Source organism: Monodelphis domestica, chromosome 6 (genome assembly GCF_027887165.1).
Source record: "Monodelphis domestica isolate mMonDom1 chromosome 6, mMonDom1.pri, whole genome shotgun sequence".
Lineage (NCBI taxonomy): Eukaryota > Metazoa > Chordata > Mammalia > Didelphimorphia > Didelphidae > Monodelphis > Monodelphis domestica.
In genome coordinates this window covers 171,753,215-171,771,803 of record NC_077232.1, presented here as the reverse complement: position 1 = coordinate 171,771,803, position 18,589 = coordinate 171,753,215, and the positions used below count along the sequence as shown (strand labels likewise).

At 36.8% G+C, this 18,589-nt stretch overlaps 1 protein-coding gene across 7 annotated transcripts in view; it reads left to right on the top strand.

Moving 5' to 3' along the window:
* The window catches only part of ELF2 (E74 like ETS transcription factor 2), a 95,071-nt gene that overhangs the window by 59,349 nt on the left and 17,133 nt on the right, over positions 1 to 18,589 (top strand). Inside the window, exon 1 of one of the 7 annotated variants that reach the window (XM_056802712.1) lies at positions 7,936 to 10,573. The exons of 5 other annotated variants lie outside the window; for them this stretch is intronic. In XM_056802712.1, coding sequence (XP_056658690.1) covers positions 10,516 to 10,573 — 58 coding nt within the window. In that variant the 5' untranslated portion in view covers positions 7,936 to 10,515. Of the gene's footprint in view, positions 1 to 7,935; positions 10,574 to 18,589 lie in introns of those variants that run through there. One more of the 7 variants, XM_001367581.4, reaches the window with a different exon arrangement.

Sequence of the window (18,589 nt, the reverse complement as noted above, 5' to 3'; positions counted from 1 at the left end):
AGTGAAAATAACAAGAGTCAAGGGATGGAGTGTCTTGTACAAGGAATAGCAAAGGAAGCTACAGGTTTTAGATTGCCTATAATCTGGAGGGGAAGTAATGTTTAAGAAGACTGTTAGATGTAGTAGAGGGAAAGGACTTTCTTCAAAAGCTAGGGAATTTATATTTTATCCTGGAGGTAATAGCCTCAGGATTTTGTTGAATAGTTCCAATAGCCTGCTGCTTGGCTTACCTGCCTTAAGTCTCCTCATTCCAGTCATCTTCAACATAGCTGTCAAATTAATCTTCCAGAAATGTAGATATGACTATGCCACCTGCTATTCAGTAAACTCCAGAGTTTTATTATCCCCAATATCAAACATAAAATCTTCTGACTGGCTCCCTTCTACTTTTGTTAGTTGTCTCATACATCTCCCATCACATATTCTGTGATCTTGTGATTCTGACTTCCTTGTTGTTTCTTAAAGAAAGACATTCTGTCTTAGTCATTGGACATTTTTACTGGTTGTCCCTCATGTCTGGGATGCTTTCTCTCTTCACCTGGAAGGAAATCTCCTGGCTTCCATGGCTTTCTTCAAGTGCTAGCTAAAGTTCCAGTTTCTATGAGAAGGCTTTCCTAGTCCTCCTTAATGCCAGTTCCTTTTTTCAATTAATTATCACGAATTTATTTTATATACACATGTATATGTCATGTATATCATGTATATATCTATTTTGTATATTATTAATTAGATTATATGTATGATTGATTAGAGATTGAAGGAAGGAACAGGTATTAATATATATAATCTATACTTTTATACATAGACATCTGTATTACTCTTATTTTTGCTGGAGATAGACCTTATTCTTATAGAATGGAGTATTATCATGTTGTCTCCCTCATTAGACTGTGAACTCCTGAAAGTAGATATCCTTGGCACATAGCATGGGGCCTGGCATGTAGTAGGTGCTTAATAAATTCTTACTGACTGACTGTAGAGTTCCATGACTAAACACTGATATTAAAAAGATGGGCCTTTGTTTTAGAGAGATGCTTAAGAGTCTTTTAGATACATAGGTAGATAAATTTACTCTTGAACAGTCTTTGTCTTCAAGTAATTTATATTTTAATAGGGAAGGATATGCCATAGAGAGATGTTAGAAGGTGGTGGTGGGGGATGTGTACCCCACCATAGTAAGGAAATGCTGTGAAGGGGTGTGAGGTCCTTGGTCTGAACGTGGCCAAAGCTCTCAGAGCTAGGGGATGTTTGCAGAGTACAAGATTCTAGTGAGAAAGAGAATGATGATGGGCTAGAGAAGAAAGCATGATAAGGTAGGAAATTTGAGGACTGCCTCTTGCCTTTCAGGATTAGGCTGGATTTTACCTGTTATAGATGGTAGGCGAGGAAGAGGAAGATTGGATGAGAAATTGACAGTTTTCTGAGCCAACCTAGTATATTTTCTTCCTCCTATTTTGGGCCCAATTCACTGTCCATTTGCTGTGTCAATCCAGCACTACCATTAATTGTGATACTCAGGGCCCACGCACAGCAAGAAATCATAGATCCTTGAAACATAATAATACTTATGTCTTCAAATTTATTAATTCCTCCTTTCAAAGTGCTAAAAAAATTAACAAATTCTGTCTTAGAACAGATTTACTTAGCTAGGGAATAGAACTAGTGCGTTTTCCTTCTGTAGGAAAATCATAGCATCAGAAGGTTAAGTGACTCATCATTACAGAAAAACCAGGAGGCAAAGTAGGACAAAGAACGTATCCACTTTCCTTTCCCTAGTTTTTATTTAGGTAGTTTTTGTCTTAGGATCCAATTAGCTTCTTGCTATTTTTGTAGAATTCCTGTATTCTCCTGGGTAGAAAATCAGCATGTACTTTCTTTTCATCTCTTAAATAAACAAAATCATAGTACTTAAAAACATTAGTATAATCATGTATATTAATAGAATAAAGTACAGTACTAAGTTTTCAGGAGTACTCTCTTAGTATTCAGTGGTAACATAAACAGTATGTAAGGTGTTCCACAGAATTTTCATTGACAAGAATATATTCTTGAGACAAAGAAATTTGTACTATTCAAAGTTTATGAAGGATCACTGAGAAATTTCATATCTATAAGAAAAACAGTGTCTTTAATGCATTTGTGGAAAGATATTTTTATATGACAACTTTCTGAACTCAAATTCTTTATTTTATTATCTTAACTATAAAGCTGTATCTAAGATATGATTAAGAACAAAGAGCTGTGTACTTTCTTGGAATTAGATAGAATAAAACAAGATTTAATAAATAGTTGGATTTGAGAGTGGGAGAAGAGACTGAGGAACAAAAGATGAACCAAAGATTAAGGTTGCAAATCTAGGTAAACTGAAAGAATATGGGTGCCCTTGATAGAAAAAGGGAAGTTTGAGTACCCAGAAAATTGACCTATATAATCCAATGTTTTTGTTGTTCAGTTGTACCTGGTTCTTCATGCCTCCATTTTGGGGTTTTCTTGACAAAGATACTGGGGTAGTTTGCCATTTCCCTTCTCCCACTCATTATACAGATGAGGAAACTAAGACAAACAGGGTTTAAGTGACTTGTCCAGGGTCACACAGCTAGTAAGTGAGGCCTGATTTAAACATATCTTCCTGACTATAGATCCAGGTCTTTATTCACTAGGGCACCTTGCTGCTCCTATGATCAATTATATTAAAAAAATCTAGGGGGCAGCTCAGTGGATTGAGAGCTAGGGCTAGAGATGGGAGGTCCTGGGTTTAAATCTGGCCTCAGATACTTCCTAGCTGTGTGACCCTGGGCAAGTCACTTGACCCCCATTGCCTAGCCCTTACCACTCTTCTGCCTTGGAACCAGTACACAGCATTGATTCCAAGATGGAAGGTATGGGTTTAAAAAAAAAATCTAGATATCAAATGCAATTAACAGTGTCTTGCATGTAGTAGGTGCTTAATAAATTTTTGAACTGAACCCTTTTAACCCTTATAATTAAACAATTAAATATATATTTTTATAGTTATAGTCATATTATAGAATAGCATGCTAGCATATATTCCCAGTATTTATATTTTACTTTTTTGGTTGGACCCTCATATATACACATCTGACACACACATGCACACATGTCAGAGATGTTTTGTACATATATGGATATATGTGTTCTTTCTGTGTAATCTCATAAGCATGCATGGGTTCAATGATCATTTGTATTCAGATAACTTCCAATTCCATTTTCCTAGCCTTAATCTTTCTCCTAAATTCCATTCTGAAATTTCTTAAAATGTCCTGTAGTCATTCTTAATTTTAGTATATTAACCCCCCCCCCCACCCAATTCACCCCACTTTTATACTTCCTTATTTCTATTGAGGGCATTCCCATTCTTTCAGTTTGCCTAGGTTTGTATGTGAACTTTTAGGCTGCCATCCTTGATTCTTCAGTGTCCTCTCCTCATATCCAACTATTTGTCAAATCTTATTTTAACTCTATTACATCTCTCTTTTCAGTTCCCTTTTCTTTACTCAAATTGCCACAACCCTAGTTCAGACTCTTATTACCTGTGACTGAACTATTACATTAGCCTTCTGATTGGTTTCCTTTCTGTCTTGTTTCTCTCTTATCTGGTCCATCTTCTCAAGTAATAGTCATACAACACAGATCTCTCTATGAATCTTTGGAATTGCCTTTTAGCCTTAATGCAACTCTTCTTAAGAAAAGCTTTGCACAGTCTGATTCTAATCTACCTTTTTAGAATTAACTTCCCTGTATTCCTCTTCACAAGCTCTGCATTCTGTGAAACTAATTTGCTTGCTAAGACACACACATGACAATTGAACTCCCATTTCTTAGATTGCTTTATATGGATTTCATAAAATAATTTTTTTGGTAGTTGTCATTCTTTATGATGATATAATAACTCAATTTTATTAATGTATCATAGTCTACTTCTTTGTACAAATAGTTTTTTATGTATGCATGTGTATATATATTATATATACATATATTCCATTTAGGTTCTTTTGGATATTGTCCTCTTTGATGGTACTTATGGCATTATTAAGGAGGAGGTGTACCGAGCAATCTGAGGACTTGGGTCAATGTGGAGAGAGAAATTGTTTCAAAACACATCTGGTTTTGATTCACTTTCTTCCATAAGTTGCTTTTTTTTTTGCTTGTGCACAGGTTTTTTTCCTTTCCTCCAAAGACCAGTAACGTGGTTATCATTTTAAATGAATTGAATTCAGCAAACATTTGTAAATCACTTATTGAGTGCCTAGAATTGTGATCATTAGTAGATGTCATTCAGAGTACAAGAAAGATGTTCTGTGCGTATGGAACTTGCATAAGCTCAGTAGGGAAATGGGCTGCATTCACAAACAATAGTAATAGAATACTGTATACTAAGTGCATAAGAGAAGATATTAACAAACATCTGAGGTAGCCTGAGGGTGGAGAAGTCATTCTAGACTAGGATTATAAAGTATGCTTCCTGGAGAAAGGTGGCTTTTTGCTTTTTGAGTTGGGTGTTCAAGGATGGGGAGGAATGCAACAGGTAGCAGACATTCCAAACATAAGGAACAATATGAATAAAGGCATTGAGATAAGAAGAATGTAGAATATATGTGTTGTCATTCAGTTGTGTTTGACTCTGATCTTGTGGATAATAATGTCTTTGGAGTTTTTTTTTTCCTTCTAGTGGATAGAGGCAAGTAGAGGTTAAGTGACTTACCCAGGGTCACCCAGCTAGTGTTGCTGGATTTGAATTCAGATGTTCCTTACTGAAGACTCAGCACTTTATTCATATCCACTAGGCCATCTATAGACATCCCCCTTCCTGCCCTCCAATATATTTGGAGAGATTGAAGGGAAGCCAGGTGGTAGAACCAAGGAGGCAGATAATTTCAGACATGGAGAAAGCAGCCTTTGTAAACCTTAAAATTCCAATAGACTATCAGTAAGAAATTTTCCAAGTATGAAATTTCCCAATGGTGAAATTACACCTTTGAAAATGCTTTGATTTGGAAGATGGAATGTCTTATGTGAGAAAAGAGTAAGGAGCCAATATTATTGGATCACAGTGGACAATCAGTAGTTGATTTTTTTTCCCCTTTTAGGGGGAGGAGAGGAAGGAGGTAATGGAGGATTTGTTCAAATACTTTCTGAACCAGCCACCATGAAAGATCAATAAAGTAATGTCAGCTGCTAATTTCAACAAAATCTTTTCAGATCTTGACATATCTGGAATGTCAAAATTTAAGTATCAGTCATATCCAAAATAAACTTCAATTTTCTTTTTTTATTTTTATTTTTAGTTTGTTAAGACGGTCTTCTTATTTCTAGGTCTGGGACACTTTATAGAACATTGGAAAATATTTATCTTGATTCTGAATGTGGTTTGCCATGAGGCATTTCTTTGAAGCTCCTTTTAAGAACATGTTTTTTTTTTTCCAAGGTTAGAGATGGGAGAAGGATTCTTTTGAGAATTTTTGGAAGGTGAGGTAGTAAGCATTTTTCAGTTGGAATGTATAAAAACTTTAAAAAATTGATAGTAACTTATATTTAATATTAGTGATAAATTTCTAACTGTAGAAAAAATTCTTTCAGTTGATTTGATTTTTAAGTTGACAATGGACTATGAGCCAATATAGACCTTTTTCTCAATTAAATTTCCCAATCAAATAAATTATAGTAAAAGGTCTTTATAATTAATATTTCTAAGCCCAGGTAACAGTCTATATATTGGAATATGATTAAATTGGAAGAATATGATATTTCCTGGGATCTCATTGACTTAGATTTAACTTGAAGTCACTTTGTATTTTAATTATAAAAATTGGCTTAGTTTTTTAATTAAAAATTTTTTAATTAAAAAAATATTTTTTCCATGTTTCCATGATTCATGTTCTTTTTCTCCCCTCTTCCCTCCCCCCTCCCAGAGTCAACAAGTACTTCTACTGGGTTGTAAAAATGTCATCACTTGATAACTATTTCCATATTATTCATTTTTGCAATAGAACGATCTTTTAAAGCCCAGACCCCAAATCTTATATCCATATGATCAAGTGATACGTGGTAAGTCATATTTTTTTTCTTTTCAGTTTCTGCTCCCACAGTTCTTTCTCTCAATGTGGATAGCATTCTTTCTCATAAATCCCTCAAGATTGTCCTGGATTATTGTATTAGAACTTGTATTAAAGTTCATTACATTGGATTGTTCCACAATATTTCACTTTCTGTGTACAGTGTTCTCTAGGTTCAGCTCTTTTCACTCTGTATCAATTCATGGAGGTTCTTCTAGTTCATGTAGAAATCCTCCAGTTCATCATTCCTTAGAGCATAGTAGTATTCAATTACCATCAGATACCACAGTTTGTTCAGTCATTTCCCAGGTAAGGGACACCACCTCATTTTTCAATTTTTTGCCGTCACAAAGCACATGGCTATGAATATTTTTGTACAAACATTTTCATTATTATCTCTTTGGGGTACAAATCCAGTAGCGGGTCAAAAGGCATACGATCTTTTAAAGCCCTTTGCACATAATTCCAAATTGCCTTCCAGAATGGCTGGATTAATTCACAACTCCACCAGCAATGCATTAGTGTCAAAAATTGACTTAGTCTTGAAACTTTCATCAGAAAAGGTAGAGCCTCTCAAGCAATAATCCACATATACCCTACCCCAATATATGACTTTGGTGTGGTATATTCCAAGCATCTTAGGATGATAATAGTGACAGAACAAATAATTCAGGTCTTCAAATTTGTGTTTCCATACTGCTTTTGAATAGTCATGTAGCAACCAATTATAGACAATTTTAGCTAGTGTTTGTAGTATATTCTACATATATGAGCACTTAGTAATAATAAATTGTATTTGAAAATAATTCTGAGGACTATCATCTCTTAGACAAAATGTATAATAATTGATGCAATAATATTCCACAAATGATTGTTAAAAATGGCAATGTAAGTATTTTGACCTATTAAAAATCAGAAAAAAGAAACATGCTCAAGAACAGCTTGGCCCACAGATATCACTAGTAGGATAGAGAAATCTTCCACGTTTCTGACATATGAGATAAAAGAAACTGAATAAAATAATTAATTTTCTAAAATGTCATTCATTTCCAGAATGATCCATAGATTTTTGGACATAGCTAATGTGAGAAATTGTTTCTCTTGGATAAGTATATTTATTATAATTTATTACATACTTATAACATCATATGTTGTTACATGTTATATAGACAAAAGAAAAATAAATTGTAAAAAATAAAATTATAGAAGTTTCAAAACAATAGCATAGGGCGTAGTACCTTGGAACTACATTTTAGGTAAAAATACTTTATTGTGATATCCTTTAGATATTTAATTAAATTTTCTTGGGTTGTAGTCCAAGTTCAAACCTCTGGATATTATTCATTCAACAATAAGCCTTTGTTGAGAATTTATTTATATTTAAAATGTCAAAAAGAAAATAATCTTTGTCTTCAATAGTTTACAAACTTTTTTTTAAAGGAAAAACTCCTTTTTATCTTTTTGGTTTTGCAATAGTCATTTTCCTTTAATTCATTTTCCTCATTTAATTTTTTCTTCAACAATAAAAACAATAACAAATATTAAAGTAACTGACATAGTAATAACCCATTCTGATAGTATATTAAATTTCATATCCACAGCTTTCATTATTGTAGTTGCTAGTGTTCTCTTTATAGAAGGAAGACATTTCTACATGACAAGTTATTAATTTTATAGACTTGAGACTTAAGTGCTTTTTATTTACTTTTACAGTTATAGTTGTGAATTTTCTTTCTTCATCCTTAGTCTGCATAACTTATACAAATCTTATATTTCTTTGAAATCCTTATATTTATTTATTAACATACTATATAATATTTTCATATATACCACAGTTTTTTCTGCTTTTCCTCCACTGATAGACACTCATTTTGTTAGGATCTTATGTTATACTGGAGTAAAATATGCTCCCAGGTTGAATATCAAACAAGCTGAAAAGCAATTTCTGTTTGATTGAAAAACAATAAAATCTCTGAAGAATTTAGGTCTTTGCTGAGCAAACATTTAAATTTTCAGGAGAAGTTGCTAGGTTAAATGGACAGACTTGAGAAAGCATTTAGAAACAGTTTGATTCATTGTAACAGATCAACAAGATACTGTTACTGTGGGTTATCTACTGGGACATGAAAATAGCTTCGATGTGGAAAACTTTATAATAAAGCAAGTGTATTGACAAAAATGGAAGTTTACTTAAATATAGTAATTAAAAATGAAAATTAAAGCATTGGGGAAACTTTTAAAGGATTTCCCAAGGCAATTAACTTTGCTTTTGCGTATAGAATCATAACATTTTGGAGCTGGAAAGACCTTAGAGATAATTTGGTATTCAATCACTTTACTTTAAAAGTTGTTACCAAAAAGATGTAATTATAAGGAAGTATGTGGAGATTTATTTTACATAGACTTTCAGTGTACAAGTAAAAGATCATATCCAAATCATTTTTCTGGTCACTTCTCTCTGACAGTCATAGAATCAATCATATTATCTCTCTGACAGTCCTCATAGAAGTGAAGGTTTAGTGGATTATCTTTAAACCTTTATTAAGGGCATAATTTCCTGTAGGTCTGTGCTAAGCCCTATGGAGTGATTAAGGCCCAGTCACCCAGCTACCCTAAAATAGAGGGACTGGCTGATTTCACTGCTTAAAGCTTTCTATACAGAATTTATATAGCAAGAAACAAATGACTGACAAATTACAAATGGTAAGGACCAATCTCAAATTGACATGTTCCTATGTCAACAGGTCTTTCTATTTCAGCTTACTTAAGTTGAGTTGCCAACCTGAGAACTAATGTAGCAAACTACATGAAAGAAATTGTAAATTATCTAAACTCAGAAAGTATTGATTGGTATTTGCCCTCCCTTTCCCCTGCAGTTTAAATGGATAAAATTAGCAATTGTTTCCTTTTGTCAACGAGTGCTTTTTAATATTGCTTAAACAAAAATGAAAATAAGATTTTAAGTACAGTTTTTGTTCCAGATTTGGCAGATGTACCTAGACCAAGCAGAAACAGTTTTGGGTATGGCATATCTATAGCAAATATAAGTGCTTTTAAAAGCTGGGGGAGCAATTCTATAAAGGTATGTTAAGAGGAATAAGGGATGGAAATGCAGTCTAACCCCGCAAAGACTTGAGGTCTATATCTCCAAAGGCATTTGAAATCCACATGATACAGTGAAATCTATCACAAATTAGCATTGTACTAGGTAACATGATTGAATTTAAGTTTTTGTAGGCTGTATGTGAAGAGTCAGTTTGGCTATATTCTTCATTCAAAAACAATCTTAAAAAAAAACCCAACTTTAATCATATTAAACTGATATTGGCAGATCTCTATTTGTGGTCAGGCAGTTTTCCCCATTCACTTCGGGGATTTTTAAGGAAAAGGCTTTTGTAAACTTTAAAAGCTCTTATAAACAAATGTCCACGATTAGTGTCATTTTCAGAGCTGAGTTTGGTGTAGACATAACTAATGAATAGTTAATATTTTTCTGCTTTAAATTGTCTTGGTTCCCTGATTTTATACATTTATTTAGTAGCATCTAATTGTGTGCTTATTTAGTATTTGTTAGTACTTTAATAGGGATCTTTTGTCTTTATTGAAGGTTAAAAGAGTGCAAGTGCGTCATCATTCACAGATTTGTATCTAAGCCAGTTATTAATTAGGAGGGGCATACGTTTTATGACAGATTTACGAATGGCTTCACGTATGACGGATTGGTCAGTTTTGTTGAGGAGTGTTTGCTGAAAACAAAGGCACTTTTTTCCTTCCTCGAAAAGTTACGGGCGCCTAATTTCTTGTGCTCATGCTCATGGGTTACTATTTCTAACTGCTACCTCCATCACCAGAAGGAGGGACAGAACCGCAACCAGCCAGCTTGGCGGTGGCCAAAACAAGGTAAAGTAGGCATAGCCACATTCAGGCTGCCCAAACAGCACGAGAATCTCTTCCTAGAAAGAATATGCTCCCTATCTGTGCTGTGTCCCGGGCAGTTAGAGACAGTTCTCTCTGCCTTCTCCGTCCGGGGCAGCCCCTTAACTGTCCCAGGCCCGGGAGAGATTCCTTAGCCTCAGGTGTCAGAGTCTCCTCCCCCGGCTGCGGGTGGCAGAGCGGCCGTGCGCGAATGTCGGGGACTTCCTGTCTGGGCTGCAGGGCGGAAGGATCGCGTTGCTAGTCGAGCCGCCGCTGCAGCCCCTACCGTTAGGTGCTGGGCTTCTCGCCGGGCGGACGCCTGGGAGCTGGGCCGGTTCCGCGGCTTCCTGTCGGGAGGACGCGCAAGGATCCTTCTGTGTGTGTATGTGTGTGTGTGTGTGTGCAAGTGTGTGTGTGTGCGTGTGCGCCTCTGACTGCTGGTTCCGCCTCCTCCCCCGCCGCCGCCGCTGCTCCTAGCGTTAAGTCAATGTGAAGCAGCAGCAGCAGCTCCAGCCCCGGGATAAACATGGCGACTTCTCTGCATGAGGGGCCCACCAACCAGCTGGATCTGCTCATCCGGGCCGGTAAGGACCGGGCAAGTTGTGTTACTGTGCACGGGTGCAGGCGGAGGCGGCGTGTGAAAGGGGCGGGAGGCGGCTCTCCCGCGGCTGCGGCTGCCGGTGCAGGGAGCAGCGGGAGGTGTTGGGAGGTCGGGTTGAAGGGGGAGCAGTGAATGAAGTAATGGAGGCGACGAATGAGGAAGTGATCACCTTGGTGAATAACCTGCCCGATCCTCAGTGCCAGGGCTCCGGGGCTGCCCCCAGCAGCGGCGGCGCTACCTCCCAGGCTCGGCGCCGGCAGCCGGTGCAAGAGAACGTGTGCCGCGCTCAAGTTGGCGACTCCCGGGCGGGAGAGTTTGCGCTTCGCCCCAGTTGCTGAGGAACCAGGAAGTGGGCGAGGGAGCGAGCGAGGGAGCGAGCGCGGCTGTTGTCTCCGCTGCACTGCCACGCTGTCTGGCCGGAGAGGCCGCGGCTGCCCCAGGGGAGGGGGCACTGGGACTCACCCCCCGCACTACTGTCCCTCTCCATGACTCCTGCAGAGAAGAAACGGAGCGGCCGAGGGTACCCGCCAAAACAGCTCCCCGCCCCCTCACACCTGGTGCACTTTCAGGAGTAACGGTCCCGGAAAGGGTCAGGGTGGAGGGGAGTCAACTGAACGTGCTGCCCCTGCCCAGGCCCGTGACTCTGAACCCAACCCTGCTAGCTAAAGGACAGGAGGGAACCTAGCACAGCCCCCTCCCCTCTCGGGGGGGGGGTGAGGGGACGGGACTATTTGTGGGATGGGAGGTGGTGGAATGTCTTGAGCAATGGGGCGGGGGTCTAGAAAAAGGCACAATTTGCCTAATCTTTTATATGAGTAGCTGAAGAGTGGGCACCAGCAGGGTTGGCGGGGAGGCTGGAGGCAGGCTTGGCCCTGGGGAAGTCTCAGCACGGTGTCGCCCCCTTTCCCCTCCCCCCCAAACCTCCCACCATAGCGGAAGCGCAGCGGAGAGGACAGAATCGGCGAGATTGACAAGGCTTCCATTCCAATCCCCTCTCGGGGATGTTCCAAATAAGAACGTTGATTTCTGGGGGCGGGTCTTCTGGCCTGCGCTGGACCAATGGAGATTGGGCGGGAGTAAAGCTGACAATGTACGCATGGAATTGGAGGGAAGAGGAGTGTAAACACGGAAGTGGCCGCAAGGGTGGGGGATGTGCTGCACCGCTGCTGCAGCGGAAGGGCACGGACTTCAGTTATATAGAAAGAGCTTTAATAACGCCCACAGCAGCCCTTCGGGCTTCGTGTCCATGTATCAGAGCCCAGATGCTTTCCATATTTTGTACATGAACCAGTAGGACCGAAAAAGTGTTAATCTCTATTCTTCCCAATCCTATTAAGTATCTCAATTGGTTATAATAGGAAGATTATAAATTTACACAGGAAGCTGAACTAGTGGTATAATTGATATCTTGTGCCTGGTTTCTTCCTGGTATTGTCAAAGAAAGTAAAATTTAGTACTTAATTTAAGCACATAACCAAGTTCTTTATGTGTCTATAGGTTTATGAGTAACAAATTTGTGGATTTTAATTTTAGATGGACTACCTCATATATATGTCTAAAATTGATAGTACAGTGGAAAATGTGTGTTTGGGGACAGGGGTGGTGGGATCCACTTCCCTTCTCTGTTTTACTACCTGTGTGACCTTTGGCAAGTCATTTAACTTCTCTTTACCTCAATTTATTTGGCAAAATGAAGAGGTTGGGCAGAATAATCTAAAAGTTACTTAAGGCACTATATCTGATCATCTGAAATAACATGCAAATATCAGCCTTTAGATTTGGGTTAAGATTTATAATACTTTTCAAAGAGTTTGGAAGAATAAAACCGGGTTCTTTCTTTTTTAAAATAGAACAAGTCTCCACAGGTGAGTAATGTCTATGAACAATGATTGATAAAGCCTTTGAGGTAAGCTTAGTAAAATCATTGTAGAAAAATGTATTAACTTCACAGGGAAAGTGTCCAGGTCTTTAGTAAATGTCAGGACACTATAACTGAGTTCTTTTCCTCTTAGTTGGCCAACTACATTGTTTTTAATCTTCAGTATGAGTGTGTGTTTTAACTTTATGTTGTTGGTACCAGTGTAATATTTATGTTAAACTTTGTTACAAGGATATGTTGTCTCTTAGGAACTGTAGCTCTCTATTCTTGCATGCAACTTTTTAATTACAATACTACTTTCTTGCAGTTAAGTTGTACCACATTCACTTGAAAAACTAGCATAGATTGGAAAGGCAGGAAGGAAAAGTTGTCATAAACAACTGAATTTCTTAAGCAAGTAAAAAGTGTAATTTCTAAATTTTGGGGTATGAAGCAGGTGGCTAAATCTGCCCTGTGTGTATTTTGTTTGGAACTGGACTGGTGGTGAAAAATGCTGAGTTTTAGTTTAATAAGTTTGAAAACCCAAGAGTTTTCTAGTAGGAGGTGAAAGAAGATTTCCAGCTCTGTTATATTTGACTAGTATATTAAGAAATAGCATTATAATTATAATTGCTTTTCAGGATTTTATATATATATATATACATATATATATATATAAACATTTTACAAAGAAAAGGATTATGTGAAACTTTCTCAAGTTATTTCCTTAACTATTACTCCTTGTAATCTTGAGTTAGCAAGCACTTTATGCTTCCTGAAGAAACTTGACAGGTTTATTAATTTGCTCAAGGTTAGTAGTTACATAAATTAAGTAAATTAATATTTGGAAAGGCAAGGTGGCCTACCTAAAACTTAAGATCATAATTATAAATTCTTGTTATAAATATTAGTTTATCTTGCCCTCCTGAATCATTGTGCTTTAATTTTGTTTGCTTGCCAAATGGAGGGAGAGAAGGTAAAGAGAATGCTCTTGCTTGTATTTGGGGTGGGATTTTCTTCACAGGTCCAATTCCTAAGGTGCTAGTTCCTAGAAAATGAACAACATGTTAAAAATTATTTTTTACCTCATGGGAAAAGAGTCAACAGGTATGCATTAAAGAACATCAGCCCTACCTTGAAGATTTTAGCAGTGTAAAAAAGGAGAAGCTGAACTTGTAAGAAGCTATTCAGGCAAATATAGTAATTGCCAGAATGTACTAGGGATAGAAGAGAAATTTAATTGGTGTTAATTGGGGGGGGGGCAGCTTCCCAGAGGAGGTGAACTTTGAACTCAATATTGTAAAAACATTTATTGAAAACTTTTTGTAAATGAGGACCAAAGTACTTACCTCCATGCTAGGGCACCTGTATGATTTTTATTATAATACATGTTTTCATTGCATTTAGAGGATGAAACATTAAACGCTTTAGTTTTCTTTCACATAGTTATTCTTAATAATTGACATTTGACATAGTATTTAGAAATTTTCAAAGCAACACTCTGGCATAGGTAGTTTGAGTGTTATCCATTTTACCAAGGAGGAAAGTGTCTTCTCATGATCATTTAGTTTAGCAAGTGATTTAGGTGGGAATCAAACCTTAGTTTTCTTAATGCTAAATCTTAGTACTCAATACTGTAAAGATGTACAGTTTAGTGGAGAAAGTAGATTTAGGTTGAAAAATTAGAAAAAAATTACATGAAATGATTGAAAAAAAATTGATGTAAAACAGGAGAGAAAATGCTATTGATCTTTTTTATTTTTTAAAAATATTTTCCAGTTACATGTAAAAACAATTTTAACATGTTTAAAATTTTTTTGAGTTTAGAAGTTTTCCCCTTCCTCCCCTCCTTTCTAAATTAATTTATGAGTGTATTTAATCATTTGCCCTTCAGTAGTCATTGCAGCATTAGTAGTGAGAGTTCATATTAAGCTTGTGTCTACTGAAGTGAAGAGAAAAGCAGTAATACTGTAACGCAGGTCAAAGTAGATTAACCAATCAAACTAGCTTGGCTTAAATTTTTTTTTCTTAGTAGCAAGTTTTTTTTTTCCCCCTCTAGAGGGAAGGTAGGAGGAAGGAGTGGCAAAGACCAGGAAGGGAGGAGTTTCTAATCTGTATAATTACTTAAATTCCACTTAGCTTGTCTTACATACAACTAAAGTATTGGGAGGGTGGCAAATGGGTCATTATGGAAAACTTGTATCTTCTTGCCAAAATTTGTTTCTTTCTTGAAAACTGGATACTGTAAATCCCTAGAGAGGCGATGTATCAAAGTAGATTGAACGCTAGAGTCTGAAAGATAAGAGTTCAAGTTCCAGCTCTGTCACTGTATCAGAAGTCTGACTCTGAGTTTAACTATTTCATTGCCTTCAGGCTACTCTCTGAAGCCATAAATTGTAGAGGAGTTGCCCTCTGCTTTGACTGTGGGAGTTCTTCCCTTGGAACTATCTAAAATCTGTGATAACATTACTGGGCCTTATTTAAGGAAAAAGCAAAAAAATTCTTCCTAGGATTTAGAGCAAAAGGGATGCCTTAGTGATAAGCCTATCTAACCATCTCATTTTCCTGAAGCAGAGACTGAGAAGTTAAAGGATTTGCTTAAGTCACACTTGTTCTAGATAGTAAGTAGCAGTGGTGATTTAAATCAGTTCTTTGATCTCAAATCCAGAATTCCTTCTCCCACACTGTTGTCATTTGAATTTTTCTGCCCAGAATTTTAATTGAGTTACTTGGATTCTACCTTATTAATCACCTAGAAAATACTGTAGAAAAAAAATTAACTCAATTTTTTACATGGTGCAAAGCTGATTTTTGAAGATGAAAATTTACTATATCATTTAATTTTTGGTATTATTTTTCACTCTAATGTTATGATAGTTGCTTCAGGGCACTTTTTGGACCACTAGACAAATTAAAGGGTAACTATTGTAAATAAGGGACTGCAGTTTAGTGATAATCTTGTTATGTTAATTTATCCTCTTACTGGTTTGAGGCACCATACTTAATGAAATGTTTTTTCCACTTTTTCTCTAACTAAACTTTTAGTTTTGTTCTAAGAACATTGTTATGAACTAGATCATTGCTGGGATTTTCTTCCCTGAAGCTGAGTTATGCCTCTTGTCAGAGAGAATAACCAAGTTTGGTGTTTTCTGACAGCTGTTGAATGACAGCTTGGAATAATCTACCATATAGCACTATTGGACTAGAAAGAAATGGAAGAAAACATGCACTAGACAGTGCATAGGGACACAAGAACTTTTTTTTGGGGGGGGTTATTAATACTTGCCCCCCTTCCTTGAATCTGTACCTTCTGTTGTTGCTTGGAGTATCAGCAATAGCAACATCAACTGAGAGAGCCTGAAAAAAACTGTTTCCTGCACTCCAGCCTTTACCTTTAGATCAGAGCAGGGGCCAGTCTGTACTGTTGAGAGATGTTTTCCCTCACTGTAGGTTTATTGTGCCAGGGGAATCATAGGTTTTTAGGAGGAAGGGTTTTTAAATTTTCTCCTTCCATCTAGTTCGGACACATTTCTCAAAAGAATGAATAAATCAAGTTTTAAGAAGCAATGATTTTTGACTCATTTTGTAAAAATAATAGCACACTGTTAAGATTAAAGTTGTAAATTCAAACTTAATATGTGATAACTATTGGAAAAATAGATAAATCAGTTATCTAGATGTTCAATTTGGACAGTTGGAAAATTTTAAGCCATATTCATTGATTTATTTTCCTTACATATCACATTCATTTCTACATATATATCCTTCCCCTCTCCTTATGTATGGAGTCATCCCTTGTAACAGATTAAAGTCATTCAGAAGTCACAGACTTTTCAAAAGCAAAATATATTTTTGTAGACGCAGATGATGTGGAGAGGCAGAAAACCTTGGGTGTTCAGATCCTGACTCTTCCAATTACCTTGTGTGTGACTTAATGTCTCTGGGCTTCAGGTTTCTCAGTTGTAAAACAAAAAGGGTTAAACTAGATGAACTCTTGATATTTCTTCAAACACTAAATTTATGATTTTAAACTTGAAGGGGAAAGAATTTGAAATAGTAAAAAAAAACTGTTGGTATGGGTTGGATTCCTTCTACCACTGTAAAATGTCAGCTTTCCCCTTCTTGTTCTGTGTGATTCTTGTCTGTCTCTTCCATAAACAATGAGGCCTCCCTCTGGATCTTATAATAATTTGTGGATGCCAGTATAACCACCTAGCATTTCATTGTTTTATTTTTTATTTTCGGTGTAATGTTGGCTCTTTTTTTCCTTCATGCATCATCTTGATGTATTTCCTGCTACTTCTTACATCTGAGTTGACTTTGGTATGGTAGTTTAGCCTTCCTACACAATTGTCCTTTGACTCTTTAAGACATTTTGTTGTCCCATAAAGGTATATTTGAAATTCATAATTTCTTTGTGATTCTGGGTTACATTGTGGAATGCTGATAGTAGTGTAAATAAATGGCAGTGCAGGTAGTTTGTACATTTATGAAGAGGAGTATTCCTGGAAACTGCCCTGAAATGGATTGAGTAGCAGGCACTGTTGATTCCTCTGTTTGATTGTATTCAGCATTATTGACATAAACTGTTGAATGAATGAGCGAAGGCAGCTAAAAATAAGTAGTCCATTAATTAAAAGGCTGAATGTAGAGAATAGGATGCATGCTTTTTATCGGGGACAATTTGTATATCAAAATGCCTGGCTGCATGTTTGCATTTAGAGATTCTTTAGCTTTTTTCAGAACTCTCACTTGGTTTCAGGATTGTTTTAGTTTAAGCAGTTGGAATGTGTATCAAATGGATTTTGATTATATGAATTTTATATTTTGAGGGTATTTAGATAATTTTTTATTAAATATATTTTAAGGACCTGAAGTATCAACATAACTAGTGGCTTTGGGGCCTTCAAAAATGATAGTGCAAATTTCTTTAATGTCTAAATTTGTCTGTTATATGTGTTTTGTGTATTTCAAGTTTGGAACACAACCTGACTTACTTATTTTGGTTATTTTAATGATTGAATCTTCACAATGGAGTGAAAAATGAACAATGTTTGTATATACAAACTTATTTTTAACAGTTCTATGTAATAATGTGCCTCACAACTTCACATTATTTACTTATTTATTAAGTCCATGCCTTCCTCCTTAGAATCAATAGCATGTATTGGTTCCAAGGCAGAAGAGTGGTAAGGGTGAGGCAGTGGGGGGGGGGGGGAGGTTAAGTGACTTGCCCAGGGTCACCTATCCGGGAAGGGTCTGAGATAAGGTCAGATTTGAACCTACGACCTCCTATCTCTAGGCCTGGCTCTCAAACCACTGATTAACCCAGCTGCCCCCCTCACATTATATAACGCTTGATCTGGAGAACAAAAACTATGTTTGGACAACATGTGCTTTGGTTTTCTTTTTAACTCTACTTTTGCCTGCCTGATTTTAAAGAGTTTCTCAGTGAGAAGGAAATAAGTTTTAAAGGAATATTCCAGGGTCTTAATGAATTTGTGAGGTTAAGTAAACTTTGGTGTACATATTGACCTTGAACCAGTTAAGAATCAAGGGGCAGCATAATAATGTGCAGTTGGGGGGCTTAACCCTATGTCCTTCCCCTCTTTGACTTTATTTATTTTATTTAAGCCTTTACCTTCCATCTTGGAGTCAATACTAACTGTGTATTGGCCCCAAGGCAGAAGAGTGGTATGGGTTAGGCAATGGGGGTCAAGTGACTTGCTCAGGGTCACACAGCTGGGAAGTGTCTGAGGCCAGACTTGAACTTAAGACTTCTCGTCTCTAGGCTTGGCTCTCAATCCACTGAACTACCCAGCTGCCCCCTCCCTCTTTGACTTTAAATAGGATTTACATGTAATTTAAAAAACCTCTTAGAATTTTGTTTTTAGTTACTGTTTTTAGTTGAACTTTTTAGATTCCCATTTCAAAATGTATGTTTTGGGCTCATTTCAAAATGTGCACTTTAGGATATGTTCTACTAAAATAATTGTATAAGGAATTTACTCTCATGGCTACTTAAAAAATAGTATAAAAATTGCTAACATGAGTATATCTTTATGAGTATATATTTTGAGTAAATGAAAGTTTTAGTTTGTAAAATTACTCGTTTTACTTTGATCAAGTAATTTTTCTTCG